The 14,558-nt window shown below is 49.3% G+C and overlaps 1 protein-coding gene across 1 annotated transcript in view; it reads left to right on the forward strand.

The window, feature by feature from the left end:
- ZCCHC24 (zinc finger CCHC-type containing 24) overlaps nucleotides 1–4,567 on the forward strand; it is a 60,644-nt gene extending 56,077 nt beyond the window's left edge. Inside the window, exon 4 of the mRNA XM_006915480.3 lies at nucleotides 392–4,567. Within this exon, the coding sequence (XP_006915542.1) occupies nucleotides 392–505 (114 nt within the window). The 3' untranslated portion in view covers nucleotides 506–4,567. The remainder of the gene's footprint in view (nucleotides 1–391) is intronic.
- Nucleotides 4,568–14,558: the final 9,991 nt, after the last annotated feature.

The following is a 14,558-nucleotide window of genomic DNA, read 5'->3' on the forward strand; positions in this document are numbered from 1 at the left end:
CCCCATCCCAAGGCCTCGGCCTGCGCCTCTGAAGACAGAAGACAGCGAGAGGCAGGAAGGGCACTGGTGCTTTGGAAAACAACCTCTGTGACCACAGAACACTCTCTCTGGGCCCTCTCTGTGTATCTGTCTCCTCCCCCTCTCCCTCTCTTTTTCTCTCTCCCTCTCTCCATTCCTGTCCCTCCTCCTCCCCTCCTCCCCCCTTCCCTCTCTCCCCTCCCCTCTTCTTCCCTCTCCTTCCCCTCCTCCCTCCACTCCCCGCCCCCCACCACCATTCCATCTCTGCCTCTGTGCATCTGATTCACTCTCCCTGCTTTGCTCTGTGTTTTGGTCTTTCTCTCTGCCCTTTCCTCTCCCCCTCTGGGGCCTTCATTCTCCTTCCTCTCTGCAGAGACCCTTGGAGAAGCCCGATGGCCTGGATGTGTCCGACCAGAGCAAGGAGCACCCCCAGCACCTGTGCGAGAAGTGCAAAGTGCTGGGTTACTACTGCCGGCGAGTGCAATGACCGGCCCTGACTGCCATGCCCGCCACCCTCCTGCCAGCCAGAGACGACGCCACCTCCCCGGTGTTCCTTGGTGTTGCTGTGTGTCCCCACATGTGTGGGGGCATCCTGGAAGGCCTGTGCGTCTGGTCAGGGGGGTCTTAGGTTCTTGTCTCATGTGTGTTGAAACAGTGTTACTGACGCAGCTGCCCCACAGAAGCCAGGTCTCTGGGACTCTCTACAGGTGGGCCTCGGGTCTGTGTGGAGGAGACAGAGGCAAGCAGACGTCGATGCACAGGATCCCACAAAGCCCTTGGGATTCCCCACAGGCTCTCCTCTGAGACTCCCCTTGGAGTGAGCAGCCTTGTATTGGCCACAAGTGCACTAAATTTACTGTGAATCCCAAAGCCTGCAGGGGACCGTCTCTCCAAGACCAGCCAGGTCGCCTTCTCCTACCCAGAACCTTCCAGTTTGCCCCGTGTGCAAAGCCACTCTCAGAAAGTATATGTATCTTTTTTCTGTCCCATTTAAGTCAGCAGTCTTGGTGAGCTGACACCTGTTCTAGCAACTTCTGGGGAGTGGGCATCTCTGGCCCATGCCCAGTTTGAGCCCCAAACCTGACCGCCTCTGACATGGTTGGCATTGCACCTGGGTGCTGCACCATCCCCCGTAGACCCAGAGGCAGTAATGTTGGACAGTGCCCCAAGGTGTGACATGGGGCACATCAGGCATCCCCTGCCCCCACTCGCCACCACACACTTTTCCCACTTGGCTGTTGTCAGCCCCATCCCTTTCCCTTCTCCTTTGCTTCCCACCCACGCTGGGGGTCCATCCCCAATCGAAGAGGCAGGGCCCAGTGCGGAAGCCACGCTGGCAGGAAGGACACAGGCCTGGTGGTCTGGAGACCTAGGTTCAAATGCTAGCCCTGCTGCTGGTGCGCTGCGGAACTTGGGGAGGACGTCTCATCTCTGAGCCTCAGTTTCCCCACTAGTTACGTGAGAGAGCAACACTAGAGAGCAGAGAGGTCTGTTTCAGTTCTGATGTTCTGGAATTCAGCCTGGCTGAGTGCCATCTCCTGGAGCAGAGGGCTTTATGTGGAGAGTTTCACCAGGTCCCGTACTCCGCACCATTAGTTGGTCACTTAAGTCAGGCTGAAGGATGCCAGTTATCCCCTGTCACCCCCTACAGCCCCAAGCCTGTTGTCCCCCACCCCAGCAAAAATGAAGGAGAAGGGTCCCCTTCCGTCTCACATGGGGCAACCTGGAGACAAGCTGCAGATCCTCTCTTTTGTAAACCGGGGACAATTATTTCCTACCTCCCGAAGGAGCAGGGAGGCCTCTTGGCTTGTCACATTGGTCAGGGAGACACTGTCCTGGCAGGCGGAGGGGTCATGCTCCTCTCCCCTGTCCCCAGTGAGAAGCCTGATTTTCACTGTCATAACCATCTTTCATTTCTCCCAGGAACAGGGAGAAAACTGACTGTCAGAACTGCGTCACTTGATTTTGCCCTAACGTTATGCCTCTGTGGAAAAAAACATCAGACCACGAAATGGGCCTGAAATTCAGTGTTTACCACGGCGCAAGGACACCAACTGGTGCCCAGTTGCCTTTTGTTTTCAAATGAAAATGCTTTGTACAACTGAGGAATTACAGTAAAGTGTTAACCAGGGGTCCAGGGAGTGAGTCGAAGACACGGAGTGAGTGTATTTGCGGCCAGTGGGCTGCAGGTAGATTTCGGGGGGCCAGCCCCTCTGAGCACTTAGTAAGAGGGTATTTATTCCAGCCTGTGCCTGAAAGCTGCCTCCCTCCTGCCCACAGGGGTAATGCCTGGCAAATGACCATGGACACCCTCCCCACCCACTGGGTAATGCCACTGGGCAGTCCCTGCCCAGCTGTTGCCTGCCTTCTCCATGATGTCAGGGTGAGCTGGCGTTGCCCCAGCTCAAGGCACTCTGACCCCAAGGAGAAGCTGCTACTGTCAGTCATCCTAGTGCACTGCTGAAGATAATGTTCGCAGAGGTGGGCAGTATGCTTGTTTCTGCTGCCAGGACCGGGTCCCAATCCTTCCAGTGACCTGGCCCAACAGGGGATGTTGGCCTCAGGATGCCTGAGGCCTGCCAACTATGCTGCAATGGTGGGGGAAGCCCACACCCTAAAAAGAACTAAGACTCCAGACTGCTAGAGGCCAGGGCCCTCTATGGGCCAACAGAAGATGGGCTATCACCCTAAAGTGACCTTCTCAGTGGGCTTATCCAGCTGGCAGCAGTTGCCCCTGCCATCTGCGCAGAGCCGGCCACCAGGGGGGCTGAGCCCTCTGCCAGTGGCAGCCACTCTGCGCTCCCCACTCCTGCACTGTTTTGGCTAAATTTGGGAGCTCTCTGTGGTCAGCAGAAGCCACTGCTATGCAGGCCGGGTGCTATGAGAATTAAGTGCTCAGAGGAGCTGGGAGCCCAGGCGACAAGAAAGTATGTGGTTTTAGTACGTTCAAAAGGGACAATCGCTTGCAGTTTAGTAGATCTAGTGATCTAGCTGGGAGATAACAGTGTTTACCCCATATGAAGTATTCAATAGTTCTACTTGTGAATTTGTATTTATTTTGAGTTATACTTGACACAGAATTCCTTTTTTTTTTTTTTAAGAAAAATACTATTTGTGTATTTTGAAAAAAATTCATAGATGTTAAAATTTCTGCATGGTTACCAATTTTTCTCACAACACTGAATTTGTTACCTTCTCCCGAAAAATCTTCACAGTGATTTTTGTCTGTATATATTTGAGGGCCTTTTTTAAAAAAAAAGAAAAGAAAAAGAAAAGAAAAATATAATTGTATAATTTTTGAGACAAGAAAAAGAGGCATTTTCAAAACTTCAGAGCTTTCAGGAGGGCAATAGAATATCAAATGAAGATTTCTGGAAGTATTTTGCAAACCTTCTTGTTGAGCTATAAGAAAATATTTATGGTGAGAACTTTTCTTTTTTTTGTGGTTTGATTTTTTTACTATACTTCGTTCTGTAAAAAGTATGCAACTGAACTACATTAAGAAGGAAATATTGTCTACATAGAATATTATATGAAGTTGGTACATAATTCTGACGAGGAAAAAAAACTTTGCAATTCTTTAAGCCATATTGTTATTCTGTGTTGTTTTCCTTGGATGAAAATATCAGTATTAAGTAGCCAGCATATTATTCAAGTGCTTAGACTTATTAATATGTTTCTGTCCTGTATTTAAACATGTGTGTATTTTGGAAAGTACTGCCTTCTTTAAGGGAAGCTATTATTAGATATATAGCAAAAAAGGGAACGGTGACCCCTTTGAAACTCTTCAGCCGAGAATAACAAACACAGCATTGTAATCCATTCTTTTGCACCTTCTTATTATCTTGTTATTATGGTTATTAATTTTGTAGGGGGGCAGGGAGCGGGCCAGGGGAAGAAGGGGCATGTGACTAACTAGCCCCTCCACGGTCAGCCAGCTCCAAGGATGGCCTCCTTGGCCTGGTGAAGGGTCCCCCAGTTGGTAGGGCCCAAGAAGGGAAGAAGAAGCAAGAGGCGGACTTCTCTATGCCCCCTGGATCTTTGCCATCTGAGCCACTCCCCGGGGCCCCAGGCTCTTTGAACTTGGATTTGTCAACCAGAGCCCTCACCTGCCCTCCAACGTCTAATAGACTTGAATCTACACTAAAAGAATATTTAACCCAACATCACTACATCGTAGCCCAGTGGAACAACTAACCCTGAAGTGTGGGAGGTATCTGGCCTTCAGGGAGGTGGCCGAGCCATCTCCTGAGGGCTAGTGGCAGCAGACTCATTGCTCTCTGCTGCCAACCTCACCATTTGACCTCCTCTACTCCTGTGGGGTAACGCTGTCTGTGTCTGTATCTGTTAATATGTGTGTGTCCAGCTAAAAAGACAAACAGAACCCGTGGGCCCAGCTCAAGGGGTGCATGGAAAGCCTCCTGACCCCTCTGAAGGGCTTTCCTCGGGATGGCATTCCGTCGTGTGCCTTATTCCTGGAGAACCTGTATATGGCTTGCGAATAGAAATATAGCTTTTTCATGCTGTATTAAAAGGACTTTAAAAGCAAGAGAGGCTCGTGGATTTCCTTGTTGACACAGAGCATGAGTGGGGAGCTGGATGTTTTCATAGATGCATGGGGCCCAGTGGGGAGGGAAGAACTTGGAGTCACCCTTCTGCTCTCCTGTGTCTGAGTCATCTTGTCCTTGCCTTGCCTCCATGCCATTCATTTGCCTCCTTCCAGCCTCTCTGCCCCAAGTAGACACTCTCTCCAGGGCGAGGGCCCTCCCCAAGTTGGGCCTCAGACGGCGAGATTGTCAGCACATTAGGTCACACATTAGCCCAGCGATGGGACTCCCGGGTGACCATATATAGGAGTGAATCTTCCTTGGAGCTGGCAGCCTTGCCGCTGCTGCTCACACTTGGCCTTCTCACCAACGCCAGGGATCAGGCCTCAGACGCTGGGCATCACACAGTGAGCAAAGTGAAGCGGCCAGGATGAGGCTGGGCTGTCACAAGGTGGGCTCTTGCTGAGGGCCACAGACAAGAAGCCACAGCTCACAGGGTTGGGGAGCCACGGCAAAGCCACCTACATACCGAGTCCAAGGGCCCAGGGTCAGTGCTCTGGTCATTCTCAATCTCACTGCTCACCAGAATCACCTGAGATGCTTGAGATATCGGCCTGAGTGTGATAAAGCCCTCAGATCAGCAAAACTGCAAAATTGAGAAGCACCGAGCTTTGCAATGGTCCCTCATGGTGCAACGGTGACATCAGTGAGGAGGCCAGTAAGGGGGGTGCAGCGGGGCTCCAGTCCCACTGGAGATGCATCCCATCCTGGCTCCGGTCAATTGCTGCTAAGGATATACCACCTGGGGTGGGGTGAGGGGCAGGGCACTGGAAATACAGGTTGTTATGTCAAATTTTCCAATTTTTAAATGTTGGCAACTAGTTCACTAACTGTTTAAATAGCATACAGGTCAAACCATACATCTGTGGGCCAGCTCCAGACTGCAGCCTCCGAGATGTAGCAGAGAAAACAAGTGCGAGTCCCTGGAATCATGGTCCATGGATAGGGGAGGGGTACGGGACAAGCAGGAATAGAGACCCTTGACTCCTTGTCTTATTGGGGTGCACAGCAAATCCTGAAAGCCACCAAGCCCTTTCCCGGTGTATTGGTTATTGGTATAAGGGGAGCATTCACCTCCAGTGCCTGCCGCAGTACATGTGAAACGGCAGCAGGGCCAGAGTCAGCCTGAACACGGGTGAGTGTTGAAGATGGGTGTCTGCCAGCCAAGTAGATGAGTGGGGAGGGGGCCCATCCCCAAACAGAGTGGGAGGAGCAAGGAATAATCATCAGTGAGTGCAGACACTCTGCCAGCAACCCAGCAAGGAGGCTGTCCTCCCTGGGAAAGATCTGAGGACATGGAGCCTGTGTCTGTCTCAGAGCACCCCTGTCCCCAAGTCCTGCTTCCCCCTGGCTGTGTGAGGTTGAGCAGTTCCATGCCTCTCTGAGCCCCAGATTCCACAGGGACAGTGTGCAGATAAGATGGTCCAGTAAACATCACATGGCTTGGCACCCTGGGGACCCAGGGATGTGGACCTCTTGCTCCCACTGTTTGTAGCTCAGGCAGAAATGCTTTGCCAGAGATCACACAGGAAGTCAGAGGGGGAGCCTGCCTCCAACCCTAGGTTCATTTGCTCCCCAGCAGGCATTTACTGAGCACCCACTGTGTGCTGGGGCTGAGGCCCCAGGTTCATGCTCAGTTTTCTGCCCTTGTGTGTCACTGTGCATGTGCCCATGTATTTGTTTTGTTTTGTTTTGTTTTCCGTGGAAAGAAAACAAACCCAAGGCAAACACTGCCTGCGTTTCAACATCTCCCAGAGCCGTGGAAGCCAGGAATTCCCCTGGACAGGAAGGGTTTCCGGTTGGACTTAATGTCTGTGTCCAGAGGCTGCCAGCTTCTGAGGGCCAGGAGAGCAGAGTCTGCCGCAGAAAGGGGTGGCAGGGGACCCAGAGAGAATGGCCCAGCTCTGGGCCCATCCCTGCCTCCCTTCTAAACTGATACCCACCTCACCCCCATATTTCTGTCTGGGCTGAAGTTGAGGCCCCCAGTGAGGAAGAGTTCACCTGGGGTCACCCAGAAGGCAGGTGGCAGAGCCAGGATTTGAACCTCAAGTTTTCACTCCCAGTGCAGTGTTTCAGAGGAAGACTTGGGGCTGAGCCCCAGGCAGCAACCTGCACCCAGAGTTGCAAAGGTGAGGCAGTAAGTGAAGTCCCCAGGGTCTGAGATGATCTAAGGAACAAGTAGCTCCAACTCATGAAGGCCTTGGTAAGAAGCCCTCTCAGTGCCTGGTCTAGACATTGAAGGGAGATCAGGCCAGTGCCCTAGGCCTGGGGGGAGAGGGGGACAGTGCTCAAACATCCCTCCTCTCCCACCTCGGCACCAGAACCACTGCTTGCTCAGGGCCCCTCCTATGACCCAGGCAAGGCTCCCAGCACCACCCCCTTCTCGGAATGTGTAATGTGGAGGCTCCATGTCCTTATCTCCAAGCGGGGTGCAGGGAGGGGGCGGGGGGAGGGAGTCTGGCAACCAGGATGCACCTGCTGGCTGCAGTGAACATCAGGCAGTTCCCGAATATTCTCCACGGTAGCCACTTCCCTTCCCACCCACCCTGCTGTAGTTCCTCACACCCCGTGTCTATTGGGCTTCTGTACTGGGTCCAAGTCACAGGCCCGTCTCTCCTGTGTCCTCCTAACAGTCCTGACAGGAGCCAGGGCAGGGAACAGTATGTCGATATGGCACATGGAGAAATTGAGGCCTGGGCAGGCCCTGATGCTAAGACCGAAAAACGTGGCCTTTGCTGCACCCTCTGGCCTCAAACTCTGCTGTTTCTGATCCTGACAAGACTCCAAGTGGATTTCCAGGTACCTGCTCAGGCCTTCAGCAAACCACTTTGGTGTTTCCTCAGGGCCAGCCCAGCACTCTGTGTCTGGGCTGGGCCCCACAATGGGCTGGGGAGCCAGGCCTCTGCCTGTCCCTAAATGCCCTGACCCCAGTTTCCAGGGTCAGGCATCAAATACCACCCCCCCAGCTGCTTTCCTGGGCCCGGTGCTGCCTGGGCCCGGCTTCTCCGTGGTGTTTGAGACGGGGAGAAGAGATGGGAGGAGCAGAGACAAAGGGGGCTTCGGGCTGGGGGGGGCTTGTCACCTCTGGAGTCAGGCTTTCCCCAGAGCTCTGGCCAGAGCCAGGAGCAGCCTGTCCTCAGAGCAAAGGCCCCTCTGAACATTTCTCCCCATTTATCCAGAGATGTTAGGGGTCCTGTGCTTACCCTGCCCCTACCATGTACACTCACACACATACACAAAGGTACACATCTTCACCCACACACGCCCATACCCACAAACACCTTTTGGGAGTCCTATGGGGTGGGGAGCCCTGGGGTGCCCTCTCTGGCTAGAACAGTGCAGTGTCCACGAGCCCACACCCCCAGTGCAGCCCCTCTCCCTAACCCCTCTTAGCCGAGGGTCATTGTTAGAGAGGAGGAAGCTCTGGCCCAGAGGGTGATGGACTTTCTGTAAATCTGTCCCCATCCTTCCCCACAGACCATGATCTGGGGCCCTGGAACCCTCCAGTGGGTAAGAGAAGCCAGGCCCAACCCTTGGCTCAATGCAGTGAGCAAAGTCTGTCCTTGTGTCTCAGTGGGGAGAACCATGCTTTTTTTGCCAGGTGTGATGAGAGCACTGGGCTCGTGTGAAAATGTCCCCATCAATTAAGCACTAGCGTATCTGTGGAAGAATTGAGACCATGCCTGCACTTTGTTTCCAAATAATACAGAATATGGGTTGGGCGGCTGTCAAAACGAGACTGGCAAAATGATGACAATGTCTGAAGTGAGGAGATGGGACCTGGGGACCAGTCGTATCTTTACTTCTGTGTGTGCTCCTTTCCTGGGCAGGAGATGAGCTCAGAGGTGAGCTACGCCAAGGAGGTACACCAGGCAAAGTGTGGGATCCCCAGATATGCCCTCAAACACACTCAGAGCCCTCCACAATCCTCTAGGGCACTACACGGCCTTTACCTATGCATCTCCAGTGCCACTGTGGCTTGGCACACAGTAGGGTCAAATGTGGAATAAATGAATAAGTAAGAACCAATCGAACATCCATCAAGCCCTCTGAGTGCCAGCCATTGTGCTATGTGATTAACATGCATCATCTTTTTCGATCCTTGCAACTACCCTGTGAGGTGGGGGCTAAGATGAGTACTATTGTACGGATGGGGAGCTGAGATTCGAACAAGTAGAGTGACTTGCCCAAGGTCATTCAGCTAACAAAACAAGAGCCCCTCACTGGGCCCCCTCCCAGAGCCACTTCCTACTCTTCGCCCCCAGAGGAAGTCAGGTCCAGAACCTAATCCCTGCATCCTGCAGCTGTGCCACTCTCCGACTGCCAGGCAGCCAGGCTGGCCTGCCATCAGCCCCTCCACTCTGCCCTGGGCCCCTCAATGCTGCCCAGCCCGGCCTGCCAGCCTTCTGCAGTAGCTCAGAGCCATTAACCAATTAATGCAGTCCCCATGGTAGTTATTGCAGGCTCGTGTAGAAATCAGAACTCAAGCCAAGCTCCCCACACAGCCCCCAATCTTCCTTCCACCTCTGTCCTTAAAAACTTCCCAAAGGGGCCCTTTTCCCAGTCGCAGGGGGAACTCTGCTCCTGCTTCCATTTCTCCAGGTCAAGCCAGGCCACGCACTTATGCCTTCCATCCTGGACACTTGCTCATCCTCGCCCTGCCCGCCTGGCCCACAGCCTCCTGGAGCCCTGGACAAAGGCCAGTCACCCTCTCTCTTGGTCCAGGAAAGAAAGCAGGTATTTCTCCCTATCCCAAGCACTGCAAGCTGGGATCTGAGAAGCATTCTCTTCGACCACCTTCTCAACATCTCCCCTTTCCCACCTCTGGTCACTCCTTGATGTTGGGGCTGGCCCCCACAGCCCCTCTGCACCCAGCTTCTGCAGCCCAAGGGACAATTTGGGGTCCAAGTCCTGCCTCGTGTGTCCGGGACCGTGGTACCTGCCTCGACCTCCATCTCTGCCTCCCTGCTCTCACCCTGGCGGGGACTCTGGAGTCAGATGGTCTGGACACTGAATCGCAGCTTCGCTACTTGTCAGCTATCATCCTAAGGTAGTCACCTCTCCTCTCTGAGCCTCAATTCCCTCCTGCGTAAAATAGTAATGATGATGCCTGCCTATCTACCTGAGGGTTGTTGTCACAGTTAAACAAGATATGGAGGCAAAGTGCTTGGCACCTGGGATGTGCTCGAGAACTGCTACTTACTGCACTGGTCGCAGAGATGGTGATAATCATCTGGGCCTGTGCTGCCTCTGAAATGGGGTCCCCATGGGTCCCCCTCTGCCTCTGCCTCTTACCTGTCAGCCCTTGAGCTATGGGTTCTGAAACCTTCACCTTGATTTAGATGACAGGAGATTAGGAGCCCGCTGCCCCCTACCATGGGACTTGGATCTGTCTAGTCCTTGGCCTGTAGGTCATTCCTCTTCCTTCCCTAGGTACCTACATCTTGTTCAGCTCTGACTGGCTTCTGCCTCAGTTTCCTTCTTGTGCTGAGGCAAAAAAAACAAAAAACAAAAAAACCCTCATCTAGCATGAAACTAGGCCTCCTCTTCCTGGGAACCCGACTCCAGCCACACCTCACAGTGGGGACTGCTTTAAACAGTGCTGCCCTGCTCAACCCTACCCCACTATCCTTGCCAGCTCAGAATTCCACAGCTGGGATAGGCTGGTCCCCTGCTGCCTCCTAGTGGCGGAAGCTAAGAACTGCAACTTCTCTCCAGTGGCAAAGCCAGGTAGGGAGCAAAAGATAATTTTTTTTTCTTCCCAAATTTTAGGTGACTCCTGACCTCCCCAGCACAGGGCTACCCAGGTCTCATGCGCCTATTTTGGGTAAAATGTCAAGTGGTAATATCTGAGTTCCTCCCTTGATTATATAAATAATACAGACACAATGTGAATAACACAGAAAAATAGAAAGTAGGATGTGAAAATTCCCAGTAGCCCAACTTCTCCATTGCCCAGAATCTGGCCATATCCTTCCTTGCCTCTTTGCTTGTGATGTACACACACACACACACACACACACACACGTTAACGGGATTACACTTGATATGCTGTTCTGCGACCTGTGTTCTTTAACATCATCTTTCCTTGCTAGCGCAGGTATCTGCCTCATTTGTTTAACAGCTGATTGTGTTCCTTTGTTTGGTAACGTCTTTATTAATTCCCTATTGAAGTATTATTGTTTTTAAAAAATCAATCTTTTTTCCTTAATCATCTTTCTGTTTGGTGAAGTAGGAAGATCTGGGAGTCAGGAAAGCCAGGGTCCCAGGCCACTGTCTTTGATCACATCCTCGTGCCCCTCCAGGCCTCAGTTTCCCCATCCACATGCTAGGGCTTTGAGCTCCCTCTAGATTCCTTCGCTCTGACTATCCCTTTGATCTGTGATTCCGCATTGGGTTGGCAAAGCTTATAACCTGCCCAGGGGTCATCTATACAGTTTTGGGGCTGGTGCAGGAAGGGGGCCTGTGAGCCCCAAACCTCTCTGAGGTCTGGGGCCCGGTAAGCACTTTGGCAATTGTTGAGAGGAACTATCTGGGGTGCTATCTGCTTAGAACTGAGAAGAACTGCTGCCCTTGTGGGTGAGGCTGAAAAGGCTGAAGTCTGACCCACCTTCCTCTTCCGGTGCTCCCTGAAGGCCCCCGGGTGGGCTGCTTTCTCCTAGAGGGGAATATGGGCATCTATATCTAGATTCCTCACCCCCATGCTGATGTGGTATGTTACAAGTAATAAGAGAATGTATTCTCCTTGTAAACAATTCAAACCATGCAAGAGATGGTTTCTGCTACTGGCCAAGATAGAGAAAAGAGACTGGATTTACACTCCTGCTTTAAACAAGTAAATCAACAGACAAAATATATGATGATGGTTTTCAGACATTGGACAAAGCAGCCCAAGACAGAGAATACAGAGAAAAGGAAAGCAAATGAAGTGAGCCCTAACGTTGCAAAGCTTACTGCATAGACAGAGTTTCCAGATCACTGTACAGGGGAGGGGAAGCCACATAGAGCCCAGGGAGCTCCCATGGTTGCAGAGACAGAGTTGGGAATTTAGGGATGCAAATGTCGAGAAGATTTTCTGATCAGAGTACTGGAGAGAAGAGAGCTGAACTTCGAATAGAGAATGTCCTAGAGAGGAGGATCCAGAGAGAGGGCTTCCAACATGTGCATTGTTCCCCCAAGTCTTCAGCTGGAAACTGATGAGCACGCATGTGTGAGGAAATTACCTAAACCTGCTGAAAGGACCTCCAAAAGGAACAAGCAGAACTAAATCCTCAGAGCTCACAGGGGCCAGAAATAGTCTGAGCTCCCACCAGTCAGACTGCAAAACCTCATTATAAACAGGGCAGAGTACTTAGAATGATCTGACCTCAGTGGTGGAACAAAATTAGTCCTTGACTAAATGATGCTCTGTTCTCTTCTAACCAAGCTCAAAAGCAAGCCACAAAAGAATAAAACCGTTTCCAAATAACTTATCTGCATTCCAGAGCAAAAGAATATTTATAAAAATACTAAAAATATTCAATACTTAAGTCAAAATGCCTGGCATCCAATAAAAGTTAGGTATATAGAGAAGCAGAAATATATGATCCATAATGAGGAGGAAAAATTATTAAAAACAGACACAGATATGAAACAGATGATAGGTTTAGTAGACAAGGATATTAAAACAGTTGTTATAACTTTCTATTCCATATGTTCAAGAAGGTAGAGGGAAGCATGAGCATGTTAAAAAGAAACACGGAAACTATTTTTTTTAGAAAATTTAAATCAAACTTCTGGTGGTGAAAAAATTATTTTCTGATATGAAAAATACATATGAATGGGATTAACAGCAAATTAAAAGAAGAAAAGATTAATGAATTTGAAAACATAGTTACAAAAATTATTCAAAACAAAACACCCAGATGAAGCTTTCTCTCCCTTCAGCTCTCAGTCAAGGATTTCCATATCTGAGTGGAAAAGGCAGGCCAATAGAATTTCTCAATTCTTCCAGCTTCAAATTGAAGAGGCTAAATTCTGCATGAGTATGGCTGAGATATTGGGGGCTCCTCCTTATACCCATCTCTCACACATAGGATAGAGACCGTTTCCAGTGGAACAGGCCAAGAATACTGAGGCCCTAATGACCTCTGCACCAGCTCACTAGGGCACAGGTTCCATGCCAGGAGAAGCAAACCAAGATTATCAGCGGCTACCACACTGCCCAGCTCCCAGAGTAGTGGTCAGAGATTTTGCCCAGGAAGGGAAGCAATCCATAAAGGAAGAGAGTGCCAAAGTTCTATGCAAAGGAAGTGATTTTATTTTATCTTTTGAAACAGAATGTGGGGACATTCAAGCCTGTGGTCATCTTGAAAACAGTAGATAAATTGGCCTTTGCCTATGCTTCAAAGGATATCATTAAGAAAGTGAAAAGATAACTCACACAGTGGGAAAAATATTTGCAAATCATATATCAGATAAGGGACTTGTATCTAGACTATATAAAGAGCTCTTACAACTCAACAACAAATACAACCCAGTTTTGAAAATGAACAAAGGATTCGAATAGACATTTCTTCAAAGAGATATACAAATGGCCAATAAGCACATGAGAAGATGCTCAACATCATTAGTCACTGGGGGAATGCAAATCAAAACTGCAAAGAGATATCAATTCACACATGCTAGGATGGCTAGAAGCAAGATAGATAACAACAGTGTTGGTGAAGTTGTGGAAATGTTGAAATCTCCATACATGGCTGGTGGGAATGTAAAACTTTTATAGCTACTTTGGGAAAACTGTGGCAGTTCTTCAAGTTGTGAAACACAGAGTTGCCATTTGATCCAATTCTTACACTACATATAAAGTGGTATGCTATTATTTGCAGGAAATCTGTGATAAGTTAAACTACATATTGTAAACTCCAGAGAAACCAATAAAAATATAAAATGAAGAATTAAATCTAGTAAGTCAATAGTAAAGATAAAATGGAATTATTTGGGAGGAAAAAAATTCAATCCAAAAGAAAATAAGAAGGGAACAAAAAGCAGATAGGACAAAGATAAAATAAATAGCAAGATGGCAAATTTAAATCTAACTATATTGATCATTAAATTAAATATAAATGGTCTAGACATTTAATTGAAGGGCAGAGATTTTCAGATCGGATAAGAAAGCAATGCTCAATGCACTACATATGGTCCACTGTCTCTTAACTCTAAATCTTCCTCCCTTTATCGCCCTGTTTGTGATACTATAATGCCACTGGAATTATATTAAGCTTTATCAATAGAGAGCACAGTAGAAGCACTTTATTCTTTGGAGTTCTCTTTTCCCTTTAGTAGGTAAACCCATGTTATGGTTAATTTTTTTTATATTAAATTTCTCCTGTTATAATTACTGTATTGTTTTTATACTCTGTTTGGACGTATCCAACATAGAATTTACACTGGGAATGGTCCTGGGAGATAACCCCACAAAGATAGGATTTAGAGATTTATTTGGCTGTGCTCTTGGACTTGAAGGCAGGGACAAACTACCTGCCAACAGGAAATGGGATTCTGGCAATGCATGGCATGTAGTGACATCACAATTCATCATGCTATCACCTATGATTAAGTGATGAGAGAAGCACGTGCCGTGGGAGGCCAGGTGGCTGCAGCACTTGGCTATTCATGGCAGTAATGATGACCATAAGGACTATGGTATGGAATGAATTACTCAGAGCATGCTTGATTGTTTACCAAAAGAAAATCGCAAACTCATGTCCTTTAATTCTCAGCTTAAGTTATGGGCTGAGAACCAGAAAGCTTCCATTGCACTAAAAAGATTTTCTCATTTCTTGTAGGCACTGGACTGATCCACTTAAAATAAAACAAAAATTTAATTGTGTAGGTTGACGAATTACAACATCATTTAAATTCACAGTCTCACCAAGTTTTTCAAGTGAAGGG

This window comes from Pteropus alecto, unplaced genomic scaffold (genome assembly GCF_000325575.1).
Source record: "Pteropus alecto unplaced genomic scaffold, ASM32557v1 scaffold155, whole genome shotgun sequence".
Lineage (NCBI taxonomy): Eukaryota > Metazoa > Chordata > Mammalia > Chiroptera > Pteropodidae > Pteropus > Pteropus alecto.